At 42.0% G+C, this 12,843-nt stretch overlaps 1 protein-coding gene across 9 annotated transcripts in view; it reads right to left on the bottom strand.

Moving 5' to 3' along the window:
• The window catches only part of chd9 (chromodomain helicase DNA binding protein 9), a 137,643-nt gene that overhangs the window by 40,753 nt on the left and 84,047 nt on the right, over positions 1-12,843 (bottom strand). For all 9 annotated transcript variants that reach the window (XM_080761440.1, XM_080761442.1, XM_080761445.1 and 6 more), the window contains 3 exons: positions 9,166-9,342; positions 7,765-7,908; positions 3,253-3,508 (listed from right to left, as the gene is read on the bottom strand). In XM_080761440.1, coding sequence (XP_080617566.1) covers positions 3,253-3,508; positions 7,765-7,908; positions 9,166-9,342 — 577 coding nt within the window. The remainder of the gene's footprint in view (positions 1-3,252; positions 3,509-7,764; positions 7,909-9,165; positions 9,343-12,843) is intronic.

The following is a 12,843-nucleotide window of genomic DNA, read 5'->3' as shown; positions in this document are numbered from 1 at the left end:
GATGGCCCACAAGTTTGTAATGTCATTAGCTGAAGCCCATCATTCAATATTAGTCAGTTTGTGACATTTTGAAAGATAAGACCTTCCTCATATTCTGCTCCAAAGCTCTTTACCTATCATCAATCAACCAAATGTAATCTAGCGTCCCAATACAGTAGGTGAATATTTGGCAAAAAATAGACACACATTAAATGAAAATAACAGATAAAGCTCACAACGCTGCGTATGTGCTGTGAGCTTGTAGATCGGCTATTTTCTGCAAAGTATGTCATATGTCAATATAGGTGAACATTTGGCAAAAATATGCAAAAGAAAAGAGAGATTTGGCGTATAGGAACCAAATACAGACTCCTGAGGGACTCCGGTCAACAAAGCATATAGGCTGTAAGTGTTTAACCTCCTCTATTTGTATGTAGGCCTATTATATCTATAGTAACACTGCTGTAAACCACAGCTTGGGCAAACAACATAATATGGTCCTGGCACACATGAAGCAGTGTGGAATTGTGTAAAACAGACATTAGCCAGTCCAGGGACTGTGGTCTGCATGGCAAAACTCCATATCCATTACGCATCGAGATAAGCAGGTTTTCCAGTGAAGTTTCTCCAGACTCAACACGGGCTGCTGAAAGGCAAACTAACCTCGGGACAGAGTGGGAAGCACATCGACCACATCCTTCAACTCAGCTTCATCAATATTCATAATCATCTCTGCTGTGCACTAAGTTACTTACTTACTCTCAATCCAACCCTTACAAATTACCATTTAGGCATTTAGCCGAGCGATTTTGAGTAATCAAGGTAAACACGAGGTCATACAAATGCATATAAATAGTAATCTAGGATCATAGGTAAACCAATAACCTATACTCAGTCTTAACAGTATAATATCCAAACTAGTGTACATTGCAATTACACACACTATAGGATGTCGAATGAATCTGGCATCCGTCTTCATAACATGCATGCATCTAAGTTACATTTTAGCCTTTGCCTAAGCCTGCAAGGTCGTCAAGGCAATGGCAACTGCTACGGTTGCATTCAGCAACCCTTGAAGTTGGCATGCCCGTTTCCTGGTCCGACTCATTTTCACATATACATAGCTTAGTTTGATTGGCAAGTATCAATGTATGCGTTTCCGACACCCTTATCTCTCTGGCGGAGTTAAGAAGACCATTCAATTATGTGGTTCTGACTCAGTGGAAGTTGAGTTATGTTCCGTGTGTGAATTGCTCCATTCAAGATAACTAATGGCCTAAGGAGCAGAACACAGAGAGGAAAACACAGTTCACTCTCATTTCACCTGCTCTCACTTCCCCACGCAGTGATGCTTAAAAGTTGACAACTATCTTAGTTACACCGTACACACACACACACACACACACACACACACACACACACACACACACACACACACACACACACACACACACACACACACACACACACACACACACACACACACACACACACACACACACACACACACACACACACACACACACACACACACACACACACACACACACACACACACACACACACACACACACACACACACAGAGAGAGAAAACAAGTAACGTTAACCAAGTTATAATCATGGGCTGGCCCACTGATACAGACTGAATTAACACAGCTCAATAAGCTATCTCTGGGAAAAGTCTCACCATTTACCTGGCTATAGAAGCAACACATTTCATGTGATACCCACCAAGTGACCTCATGTAGCAGTGGGTCAGTACCTCATATTTCACATAGTAAGTCACTGTGGTGGTGTTGAAAAGTATTTTAGTATTAACTGAGAGGCATTGGTGAGAACGTGACATGGGGATGGTAGAGAATGTAAGAGTATGCAAAATATGCTTGGTGGGAACCACACAATGTGTACTTTGTTTTGTTGGCTACTGGCCAAACATGTGATGCTGTTACCTCCCTTTGTCTAGATTACTTTCTTTTCTTTCTTTTTTAAATTTACAGTAGCCAATACATTTTGTACCCCCCTTTTCTCCCCAATTTAGTCATTTCTGTGTTGTCACAACTGACTCGCAACTAGTCCCCACCAGGATAGTCTCTCGTAGCCAGACAACTATTCAACAATCTTAGCTTATTTATTTTTTTCCATTTCTGCTAAGCAGCAAGTTATGCTTAGATGATTTATATACAGTATATTAGGATAAATGTGAGACGAAACAGAAGTGGGGAGGAGGCTCCACTTCCGCTTTATATTTCACTCATGATAGAACTTCCGTTGCTCGAGACTGTATGACGCTGGAAGCATTTGAAAATTGCGAGAGGCAACAGTTTGGTAATGCGAGACTACCACCAGGAGGACGTAGTGCCTTCGTCCTACTCCTCCCTAACACTCGCTTGCCGGACCACTGGGACCAGCCTATATGTAAGAGTATGGGCAATGACCAATATCACCCTCTCCACCTGGCTTCCCTCCACCGAACACGGGACAGTTGCTTTCGCACAGATGCCCGACAATGCCAACCCCGGAAGTTGTGGGTTTGAATCCACCGTGGTGATGGATTCGAACCCACAACCTCTGTGGTGGTGGGCAGGGACTTTACCACTGTTCTACTCGAGTGCCCAGCTAGATTACTTTGTTACTCCTGCAAAATACATGCAACGTAACAGTTGGGCTAAATAAATATATGCATATTACGCATATTTAAGGAAAATGGAATAGGAAAGAAAATAGATACCCCATCCTCCAACCTCCGCCCATCCTTTCACTGAGACTCGAGACACTTTTTCCTGAAATAGTCTGGGGACGATGGGTTTATTTTCAGTAGTACTAACTGTACTATTGTACTTTTAAAATAGGATTATGGAACTTTGGAAACTTGCCATGAGCATGATTGCAGTTAAATTAGAAAACCAACAATAAAACACGTTGCAAACCAAGATGAGACAGCACACAGTATGCTATTTCTGTTGGTGGTAAATTGATTTAGTCTGATTCAATTAAAAATGTGACAGCTGTCACCATTTTGATTTGATCACACTACCTGGATATGCCATGGTACCGGCTTGTGCTACTGAGAATAGTGCACTACTATTGAGTGCTAGGCCTGTCACAATCCTTATCCTATTATATTCAAATTGGCTAATGGGTGGGCGGGCGGACCACTGCCCCGTCACTATGACTAACATAACCATATATACAGTAGTTCACTATGACTCAGACTGAAGTTGTCTGAAGGTTAAGCTTAATGTTTAACACATGCATTTAGGAGTAAAGCTAACCTTTGATGAGGTAGGGGTGATTGCAACACTTCCTCAGCTCCATCATGGTGTTGACCAGGTTGGGAACGTTTGCCTGTCCCACTCCCTTGGCCAGGAAGGAGAAGTTCTTCTCCAGAATGGCTCGGTAGTACTTCTTCTGGATGTTGGTCAGCTCCACCTCGATGATGGTTTCCTCTTTGGGAGCCAGCTTCTTCTCCACGTCCTCCTTCAAACGACGCAGCATCATGGGCTTCAGGATGGCCTGGAGTTTCTGGACCTGTCAAAAGAGGAAACATGGAGACCATAAGCATAAAGCTAGCAATGAATCAGATGCTCCTGCTCATTCATTTGTCATTTTTTGCTTATGCAGTGCCCAGTGTTTGTCCATTAGGGTCAGTGTGCAACCGTGGGTGGTTGATTTCACCTGGGATGCTTGTCTATCTGTGTGAATGCAATCAACTTACTTCCCTGCCCTAGAGGTGTTGACATACAGTAGTCAGTGCAGGACATTCACGAAGCATTGTCGTTCAATTGTGTCCAATCCATCTACAGTACATAAATGTAGGCACAGACCTGTGGATATTTAGTCAAAGTCATGGGTGTATGTATACCATGAACATTGAAATAATAATCTATTTTTCTTACTTTTTCTTTTACATCACTAGTGATTAACCACAAGAGTCCCTATTCTGAGTATGTCATCATTGGCGAACATTCTGCAAAAACAACAGATCTACAAGCTCACAAGCGTTGCAAGTAACGCGGCTATGTTCAGTCTTTTGGTCTTAGTAGGAAAAAAGGAGGATGCCAAATTAAATATAGATCGCTGTGGTACCCCAGTCAGCAAAGTATAGGGTTTAAGTGGATAAAATAATGATTCAATGACAGGATATTCACCTGAACCAGTCAAAAGAAAATACTATTAGGAGAGATAAATGGGAGTGAATTTTGTTCCCTCTCTCCCCGACCCTGATTTCCGTGGCATTTGGATTATGATTGTACACCTCACATTCCAGGTCCTTGAGGTGGTGGTGATGCACCCAGTGATCAAAGACTTAAAATATTCCTCTTAGAACCTGGATAAAGAGAGGCCATCGTGGTTTTAGCTTACATAGTTGAAATATCTCAGATTATAAATGAGTGCATTGCTCCTTGCTGTACTGAAATCAGGGCCACTGTACAAATGTGGACCTCTCAAGTCTTACGGCTATGATTACCCACTTACGCCCTATTTCAGAAACAGTGAAAATAGACGTCTACAAGTGGACAACGTGATCGTGATGTACCGCTATTTCTTTCCATTTTGTCCCTATGGCATGCCTGAAATATGGAGGTGGAAAGACGACCAGCTTCATATTCTGAACTTCCAGTTGTGTTTTCATTATTCTTAACTCAGTTCTCAGACATGAATTTATACAGCCACATTAACACAAACGCAAAGTCAGCCTACTGTATATCACCTAAAAATATTGCATGGGTTAAAGGACTTATGTCTCAGAAGGATCAAGAAAAATGTCAGTAGACTTCAGACAACTGCAGTTGATTGGGAACACTGCTACTCGAGTTCTTACTAATACCAAGGAAGTGGAACACGTCACTCCAGTTCTTAAATCCTGTCAAAATTCTACTGATGGTCTATAAAGGGTCAAAATAGGTCACCTGGGAAAGATCAGCTTTCTGTCCCTGAAACCACAAATAAACATGGGGAAGTAACGCTATGTTTTTATGTACCACATATCCTGAACAAACTCCCATAAATCTGCAGGTTTTCTGCCACTCTTATTTCTCTTAAAACACAACTAAAGACCTTTCTGTTTTCCGCTTCCTTTGATTGAGTTACTCTTTATTGTTTTTCTTTCTCCTCCTCTGTTATTATTTTGTTTTATGCATCTAATGTCATTGTATTATTGTGTTTCTGTTGCTTGATGTTCTTTGTAAAGCACATTGAATTGCCTTGCTGTTGAAACGTGTGCTATACAAATAAAATTGCCAGGCCTTGCCTCAATTAAAAAGGGGTAATTGCTGTGTAGAGTATAGCGACTTTTAAATTGTTTGCTTTGAGCATGTGTCAATTCTATTAAAACAACCAGTATCATTAGCCACCACATGTTGGTCTCTGTGTGTGTGTGTGTGTGTGTGTGTGTGTGTGTGTGTGTGTGTGTGTGTGTGTGTGTGTGTGTGTGTGTGTGTGTGCGTGCGTGCGTGCGTGCGTGTATTACCAACCAAGTACAATCTGTCAATCTGGTATCCCGACACCCACACTCCACTCTGTATAAACCATCATGATTCTGAACAACACCTAGAATCCATCGCACACATAACAAATGGATGTAGTGCATACAAAAACTTATATATTGCTCGCCACGACCGGATTGTTGACCTAGTGTCTGATGCAGTTCGAAAGTATGTGCCATCCAGATTGGTTTAGCTGTGCATGCGATGTCTTTGCTAACATCCCGAATACACCTGATGTTTTGTTGTTTTGTTGACACCAGACACAAGGAGGTCCTGATTCTGGAGGTGGGCTGTGTCTTTGATTTGTACATGGACCAGGCATTCCAAGATAAATATTCTAAGTATCAACCATTACTTGGAAGCATAACAAACTTGGGGTATCGCTGTAGATTTGCCATACTGATATTCGGAAGCCTGGGCCATGTGCATAAACTGACCATGAGTGGCATAAGAATAGCTGGCATGACAAAAAGCAAAGCCAAACAACTTGCCAAATACTGTTCTGTCTCGTCTGTTATAGGCAGTTTGTCTGTGTGGAGGAGGAGGTGCCATGTGTATCCTTAAGTGAACATGAACTGTCAACCCCGTTATATTTGTTTCCTTGTCAAATGTATTGTAATTTGTGGATTCAAATAAATAAATCGAAATGTGTGCATATGTGTGCTTGCGTGCGTGTGTCAATGTGACCCAGTTAGAACGGTGCACCATTCAACAGTTCCATCTGCACAAACAGGACCTTGGGCTTCACATGCTGAGACAACACCAGGTGTGGATGTCTGTCCCTTGATACACACACCAAACGAGCATCTGAATCATAGCAGGCCTGGACCATTTAGTCTGGCAGTTAAAAGTACAAAATAATAATAATAATAATGAAATATATATATATACACACACATACATACACACACACACAAACCAATACGTGTCTGTAATAAGTTTCCATGCCATGTCACACCTAGCAAAGTTGCATCACACTTTTGCTTTAAAATTCCAGATTGTGAAACATCAGCGTGGAGGGTTACATTATACTCAGCAAGCATTTGTGTGTACTTCTGCCTTGCAGTTGTTCCAGCACACACACGCACACGCACACACACACACACACACACACACACACACACACACACACACACACACACACACACACACACACACACACACACACACACACACACACCACGTGTCAAGGTCTCCATATTGATTTGGGTGTCCCTCAAAAAATAAAATGAAATTAAATGAGGATTAAGTGTTTAGGCCTACTTTAAATCAGTGCTTTATAAGTCACAGTCCAGCACTGCTAGTCAATGACAGGCGGGGGGGGGGGGATTCATTCAGTCTTGCTGAAGGGCTCTTGTTGAGCGTGGGAGTGTCCCGCTTGTGTATTTCATTTCCTCACCTGGTCACACAACCCATCATCTCTCAATACTCCTCTGCTACTGCAGTCCCCAACAAAACAAGGCATTTTTAATGTGACACGCCACTACAGACAAAAGCACCACTTCCAAGTAGTTACAGTACACAGGATACAGCTGTCTGGCAATGCTGTCATTTCGTCTTTATATCCTCCTCCATAGCTTTTAAAAGATATAATCTGTTGCCATTTTTACGGTCTGCTGAAAGCAGAGATGAACGACGTGTAGCACAGTACTGCACCGTTTAGTTCTTCTAAACAGATGTTGGTACATTGGATCCACAAAGAGGGAACCCTCCAACATGTTGTTCTCCTTTAGCCTAACCTCTTCGTATGCATCACTTCTATCAATTCCATCCTACTGTTGTACTGTATTGTCATCTGAGTCGTATGGCCAGAGATGATATCCAAGTCATAGACCAGCAACTCTCAAACATTATAATTTCAAGGACCCCCAGTTTGATATGCATTAGGCTATGGATCCTTATTTGATACAATCTGTTAATAATCTGTTAACTCAGAGAGCCATTTGGTTCCATTTGTACACAGTTACAGACCCATAAGGGTCCATTTGGTTCCTAACTATCTCATATCCCATGGTTCATAGCCTTACGGTCTATGCTCATAGCCCATGGAAGAGGTCTATGCTCATAACCCATGGAAGAGTGATGCGTTGCTGCCTTGAAGTCTGACTTGTGCTGCAACCCTATATAAACCCATAATAAATAGCGGGTGACGCTGGATCAAAATACAATTTAGGGACAGAGCAAGCTCCTATACTTCTATACCCTATTCTTTCCGGGCAGCGGCTGACTTGCGGACATCGTCGCAGGTAACGGCGGGGATGTAAATAGAGCCCTTTACGTTCTGTTGGAGTTCCTCACCTGCTCCTCTGTCTTGAGGTCTCCAAACTCCGACATGAAGGTGTTCTCCGAGGGGAAGCGAGTGGGCTCCAGGAAGTGCAGCAGACTGAAGAGCTCCTCCACAGTGTTTTGGAGAGGAGTCCCTGTCAACAGAACCTTGTGCTCCTGCAGGAGATCCATGGAGGTACAGGAGGAGGAGAGAGGAGATCAACCCATTAACCCATTTTGACCTGAGAACCATTCTACAAAATGCCTTCTAAATTCTGACAGTTTTCTGAAAAACCCATGTTAGTCATGTCAAGTACCCTCAGAAATATATGTAATTGGCCGCCGACCCCCATCTGAAAATATGTTGTTCCAGGATTCCCCCAGAAGCAAAGATTTGACTTAACACGTTCGCTCTGAAAGAATATATATTCAAAGATTTGCACCACATTTTCAAGACTTTTCAAAAAACAAGCTCGTAGTGCGGCACTCGGTGCCGCGCTATGAGCTTGTACGTAGATCTGCTAAATCTATAGTGTTTATAGCTAAAGTATAACATGCTATAAAAACCAAAAGAGGTTAACATACAGGTTAAGACCTGAGGCCCATTCTACAAATGTCTTCTAAATCACTGGGTCCCAAACAGTGGGTCGGGACCCATTTGTTGGTTACAGACATTCCATAAATAAATAATAATAATTTAGAATAGTCAAAATAGCCGAACTGCAAGCGTGCAACGCAATGTGAATCGACTCACCGTGCGCTTGTATCTGGTCTAGTTTGGGTTCTTGATAATGATAAATCATTTTAATTAATACTTCATTGCACATAAAAACAGCACAGAGTGACATAAATGACAAAGAGAGGGAGGGCATAACGATACTGCAGCATGGCCCAGATTTAAACTAGGGCAGAAAATACTTCTTTGCGATTATTCTATAGATTACTTTTTCAATTAATGTAATCTTGAAGTGCGTTTATTTTAAGACAAATGCTATATCAACAAAGAAAAACAAGTTTATAATAATTGACTAAATCGTCTGATGAATCACTTAAGCCCTGATTATTATGTTTAATACTTTGTCGAACAACAGTGTTGCAGAAAAAGTAGTTGGTAGAGCTATCCGATTAGTTTGGTTACACCCTTCGAGTGGAAAATAATAATGCAGAATGGGCCAGATTCAAACCATTTCACAATACTGTGAATGGTTTGCACCTCAGCCATGTACAGTAAAGCTGCATTTTGACATCAATTTGAACAATTTCTGACATACTTAAGCAATGCTATAAAAAAGGGTGTGGATGGCATGTTAAATAAGCATCGTCATGGTGACTGGCTTCGCTGGCATAAATCCTTAATTTTTTTCCCAATGTGTCTATTCGATATCAAAAAGGAATGCGTTGTTTCTTTCTTTTCTACAGGAGGATGATACATACCAAGCTCATGAGCTTGAAGCCCTCTAGCAGCTTACAGTTCTTGTTCTTGAGGCGGTGGGCCTCGTCGATGATCACACAGCGCCACTCTATAGCGTTGAGCTCCGGACAGCCCCCCAGGATCATCTCAAAGGTGGTGATGACCGCATGGAACCTGTAGCACCCGCGCACCACACGTCCCTGGGCACGCACGCGCACACACACACACACACACACACACACACACACACACACACACACACACACACACACACACACACACACACACACACACACACACACACACAGCATGAATATGAGTCAATACAAGCCATTTAGTTATGAAATACTTTGCTCAGGCCAAGGACACCTTAGCTGAGAGAGAGAGAGAGAGAGATGAAGCAGATGTGTGATAGGGGTCGCCAAATCTCTGCAGTATCTCTGAGGACTCGGACACCCTTTTGAAGACCCCTCCTTTAAGAACTTAAAACCCCATTGTGGTGTGGGCCTGCATCCAGACTAATTGGACTCTGAGCTGGGGTGACTGTCTCTAACATTTTACCACACAGTGTTTGTACATAGAACTGGTGTGAAATAGCGAACACTGAAGCCTGAAGCACATCTCCCTTATAGCCAAGAGGGCATTCCGTCTTAGCTCAGTGGTAGAAATATAATCTCCCGTGCTGGAGATGAATCCCAGGAAGGACATTCAGTACATTTTAGGGATCGCAGTTTTAAGTATTGCAAGGGCTGGACTGCAAAATCAAACACCTTTCTGAATTTATCTTCACTCACGTTAACGGGTAAACACAGGCCACTGGTTTCTGGGAAAGCCAGGTTTGATAGAATACAAGTATGCTGTGTAGAGCAGCATCAACCGAAAACAAACAAGTACAACCAATAACCAAGAACTATCATCATTTTTTAAACTTAACTATAAACTATATCATTTTAAGATGCTAGAGAAAAGATTTTCTCTCCAAGATGCCGACAGTGATCCCCATGAGAGGGGGGTGGTGCACCTACGATACATTTAGCATGCTAAGAGCTCAGTCACAAGTGCTCCAAACTGCCTGGTGTGACACTGACAGTGCATTTTAACAACCTTAAACCTTTTCCGGAAGTGCGGTATTTATCTATGGGCAATAGTCGCGAAAAGTGGGAGGAACGTCGCCCGAAAACATGACACCATTTTATCTTTGGACGACATCGTCCGGCGATAGCCAATAAAATTCATGTGGTGTCTTGTATACCCTCCATGCGGAACCATACCACCTATACGAAGACACAGGCAATGACAGAAGGAGATTTTTATTGCCGTTAAAACATACTGTGAAACATCACGCATCGTGGGTTCCGTGCCGAATGGCGAAGGCGGTGCTGTGCCAGCTCAACTGAGACTTTAACGGGTTCTTATCAACACTGAGCAAGTGCACATTTTCCTTGCATTGTGATGCTGGCAGCAATATTAACTACCTTTGCTGGGGACCCCCTGGAACCCGCTCAAGAGTTCCTGGGTGTCCCAAGACCCCACTTTGAGAACCACTGCATTACAGAACCACTGTCCATCACTGTGTCAGTATTCCTGATAACCACTGCATTACAGAACCACTGTCCATCACTGTGTCACTATTCCTGATAACCACTGCATTACAGAACCACTGTCCATCACTGTGTCAGTATTCCTGATAACCACTGCATTACAGAACCACTGTCCATCACTGTGTCAGTATTCCTGATAACCACTGCATTACAGAACCACTGTCCATCACTGTGTCACTATTCCTGATAACCACTGCATTACAGAACCACTGTCCATCACTGTGTCAGTATTCCTGATAACCACTGCATTACAGAACCACTGTCCATCACTGTGTCAGTATTCCTGATAACCACTGCATTACAGAACCACTGTCCATCACTGTGTCAGTATTCCTGATAACCACTGCATTACAGAACCACTGTCCATCACTGTGTCAGTATTCCTGATGAGTATCGTGTGATTAATCCTAATGCTTAATGCACAAGCTACAGCACATGTGTGTTCACATCTGTGACATTAGCTCATATTAATTAGCATACCAGCAGATGGAATTGTGTACATTTTCAGGTATAGCATACTGAATGTATTATAGAAACCATATGTGACTTTTATTAAATATTAATACTGCTGCTAGTGATTTGTATCATTACAATAATAAAACACACGACATTGGGGGAGAAAACCAGAGTATCTCGGCAACCTCTTGATAAAAGACATTTAAATATATTTCGGTGATCCATTTCAGTTGTTAAACAGAAGGCCGGAATCTTCTACATGCTACAGTATGTATACTTTTTCACTTTCACTTTCCACCTTTGATTAAGGTACTATTTTGCCTTAACAATAATCCTTTGTTGGATAAAGATGACATGTAGCACTGATCTCAGCCATCAGGGTATTCATCTTGTAATCGTCTTTTGTAAGATTACATTTTCCCAGCTGAATGAGAGTGGTGGTACTCCCACAAACTCATTTTATTCTGGTAAATTAACGCCTCTGACAGAATTACCCTGCTGTCCCTGTGGCTTTGGTTGCCATGACAATTAACATGGCTTTGTGAATAAAGGTGAGCCAATTAACTCTGATGAATCCCAAAGACAAAAAGGTATACGAGACAAATTAAACGGAAGTAAATATGCCGTCCCTGTCAGGCAGAACACTTTTTCATCTTTTTATGTCTTTGCATAAATTAATGCCTGATTTGATACTTTCTGACTGTCATGCAAAAGTACCGATCTACAAGCTCACAACGCATCATAAGTATTAACAATAGCTTGTGACTACAAAATATCTAAATAATAAGTAGCAGCATTTGACACAGTGAACGACCAGCTGTTCCTAGACACCCTAGTTGATCTAGACATCGGCGGGACGGCACTAAAGTGGTTCTCCTCCTACCCAACTGACCGGACCTACCAGGTTTCTTGGAAAGGTTTGCTATCATCCCCCCGTACCCTCCAAACCTGGGTCCCACAGGGATCTGTACTTGGTCACCTCCTTTTCTCCCTGTACACTAAATCTCTTGGCACTATCATCTCTACTCTCAATCTATCTCATCACTGCTATGCCAATGACACTCAACTGTTTCTATCCCCCCACCCCCGCCGTACGTACAGTACTACTACATTTTGAATTTTCTTTTAAGGGAAAATACATCAAATTACAAACTTGTTCTCTAGTTTAATCAACAGCCTGCAGTATAAAAAGCATAATTTCCCCCATAGGGCAAAACCATTTTATAATGAACAGAATTTTAGTAATGGGGTGATGTTAAGCCACATAATGCCTTTGAGCAGTAAGTTGCCAGTTATACACTATGTGTGATCACAAAGCAGGGTGTAGGAGGGTCAGGGGAACTGGACACATCACTGGTTGTGACTAAACTTTGCTTTGTGCGGTTTCATCATGCCAACATCACATCATCAACAAGAGCATAAAGCTTTTGTTTCTGTAGCTTTCTGTTCTGTATGAGAGGCAAATATCGGACTCCTTACAGTAGATAACCCTTCAATGACTACTACTGTACACCAACGTTATTATAGATTATAAACAAAATAACAAAAACTAAAATGTAATGATTTTTGTTAAAAACTAAATAAAAACTACAATACCAGGAATGTGGGAAAATGATTGTCCACAGCATTTTCCAAATAAAGTAA

Source organism: Protomyctophum bolini (assembly GCF_963924005.1).
Source record: "Protomyctophum bolini genome assembly, chromosome: 1".
Taxonomy (NCBI): Eukaryota; Metazoa; Chordata; class Actinopteri; order Myctophiformes; family Myctophidae; genus Protomyctophum; species Protomyctophum bolini.
The sequence above is the reverse complement of the archived record's forward strand: the minus strand, read 5'-3'. Positions and strand labels throughout refer to the sequence as shown.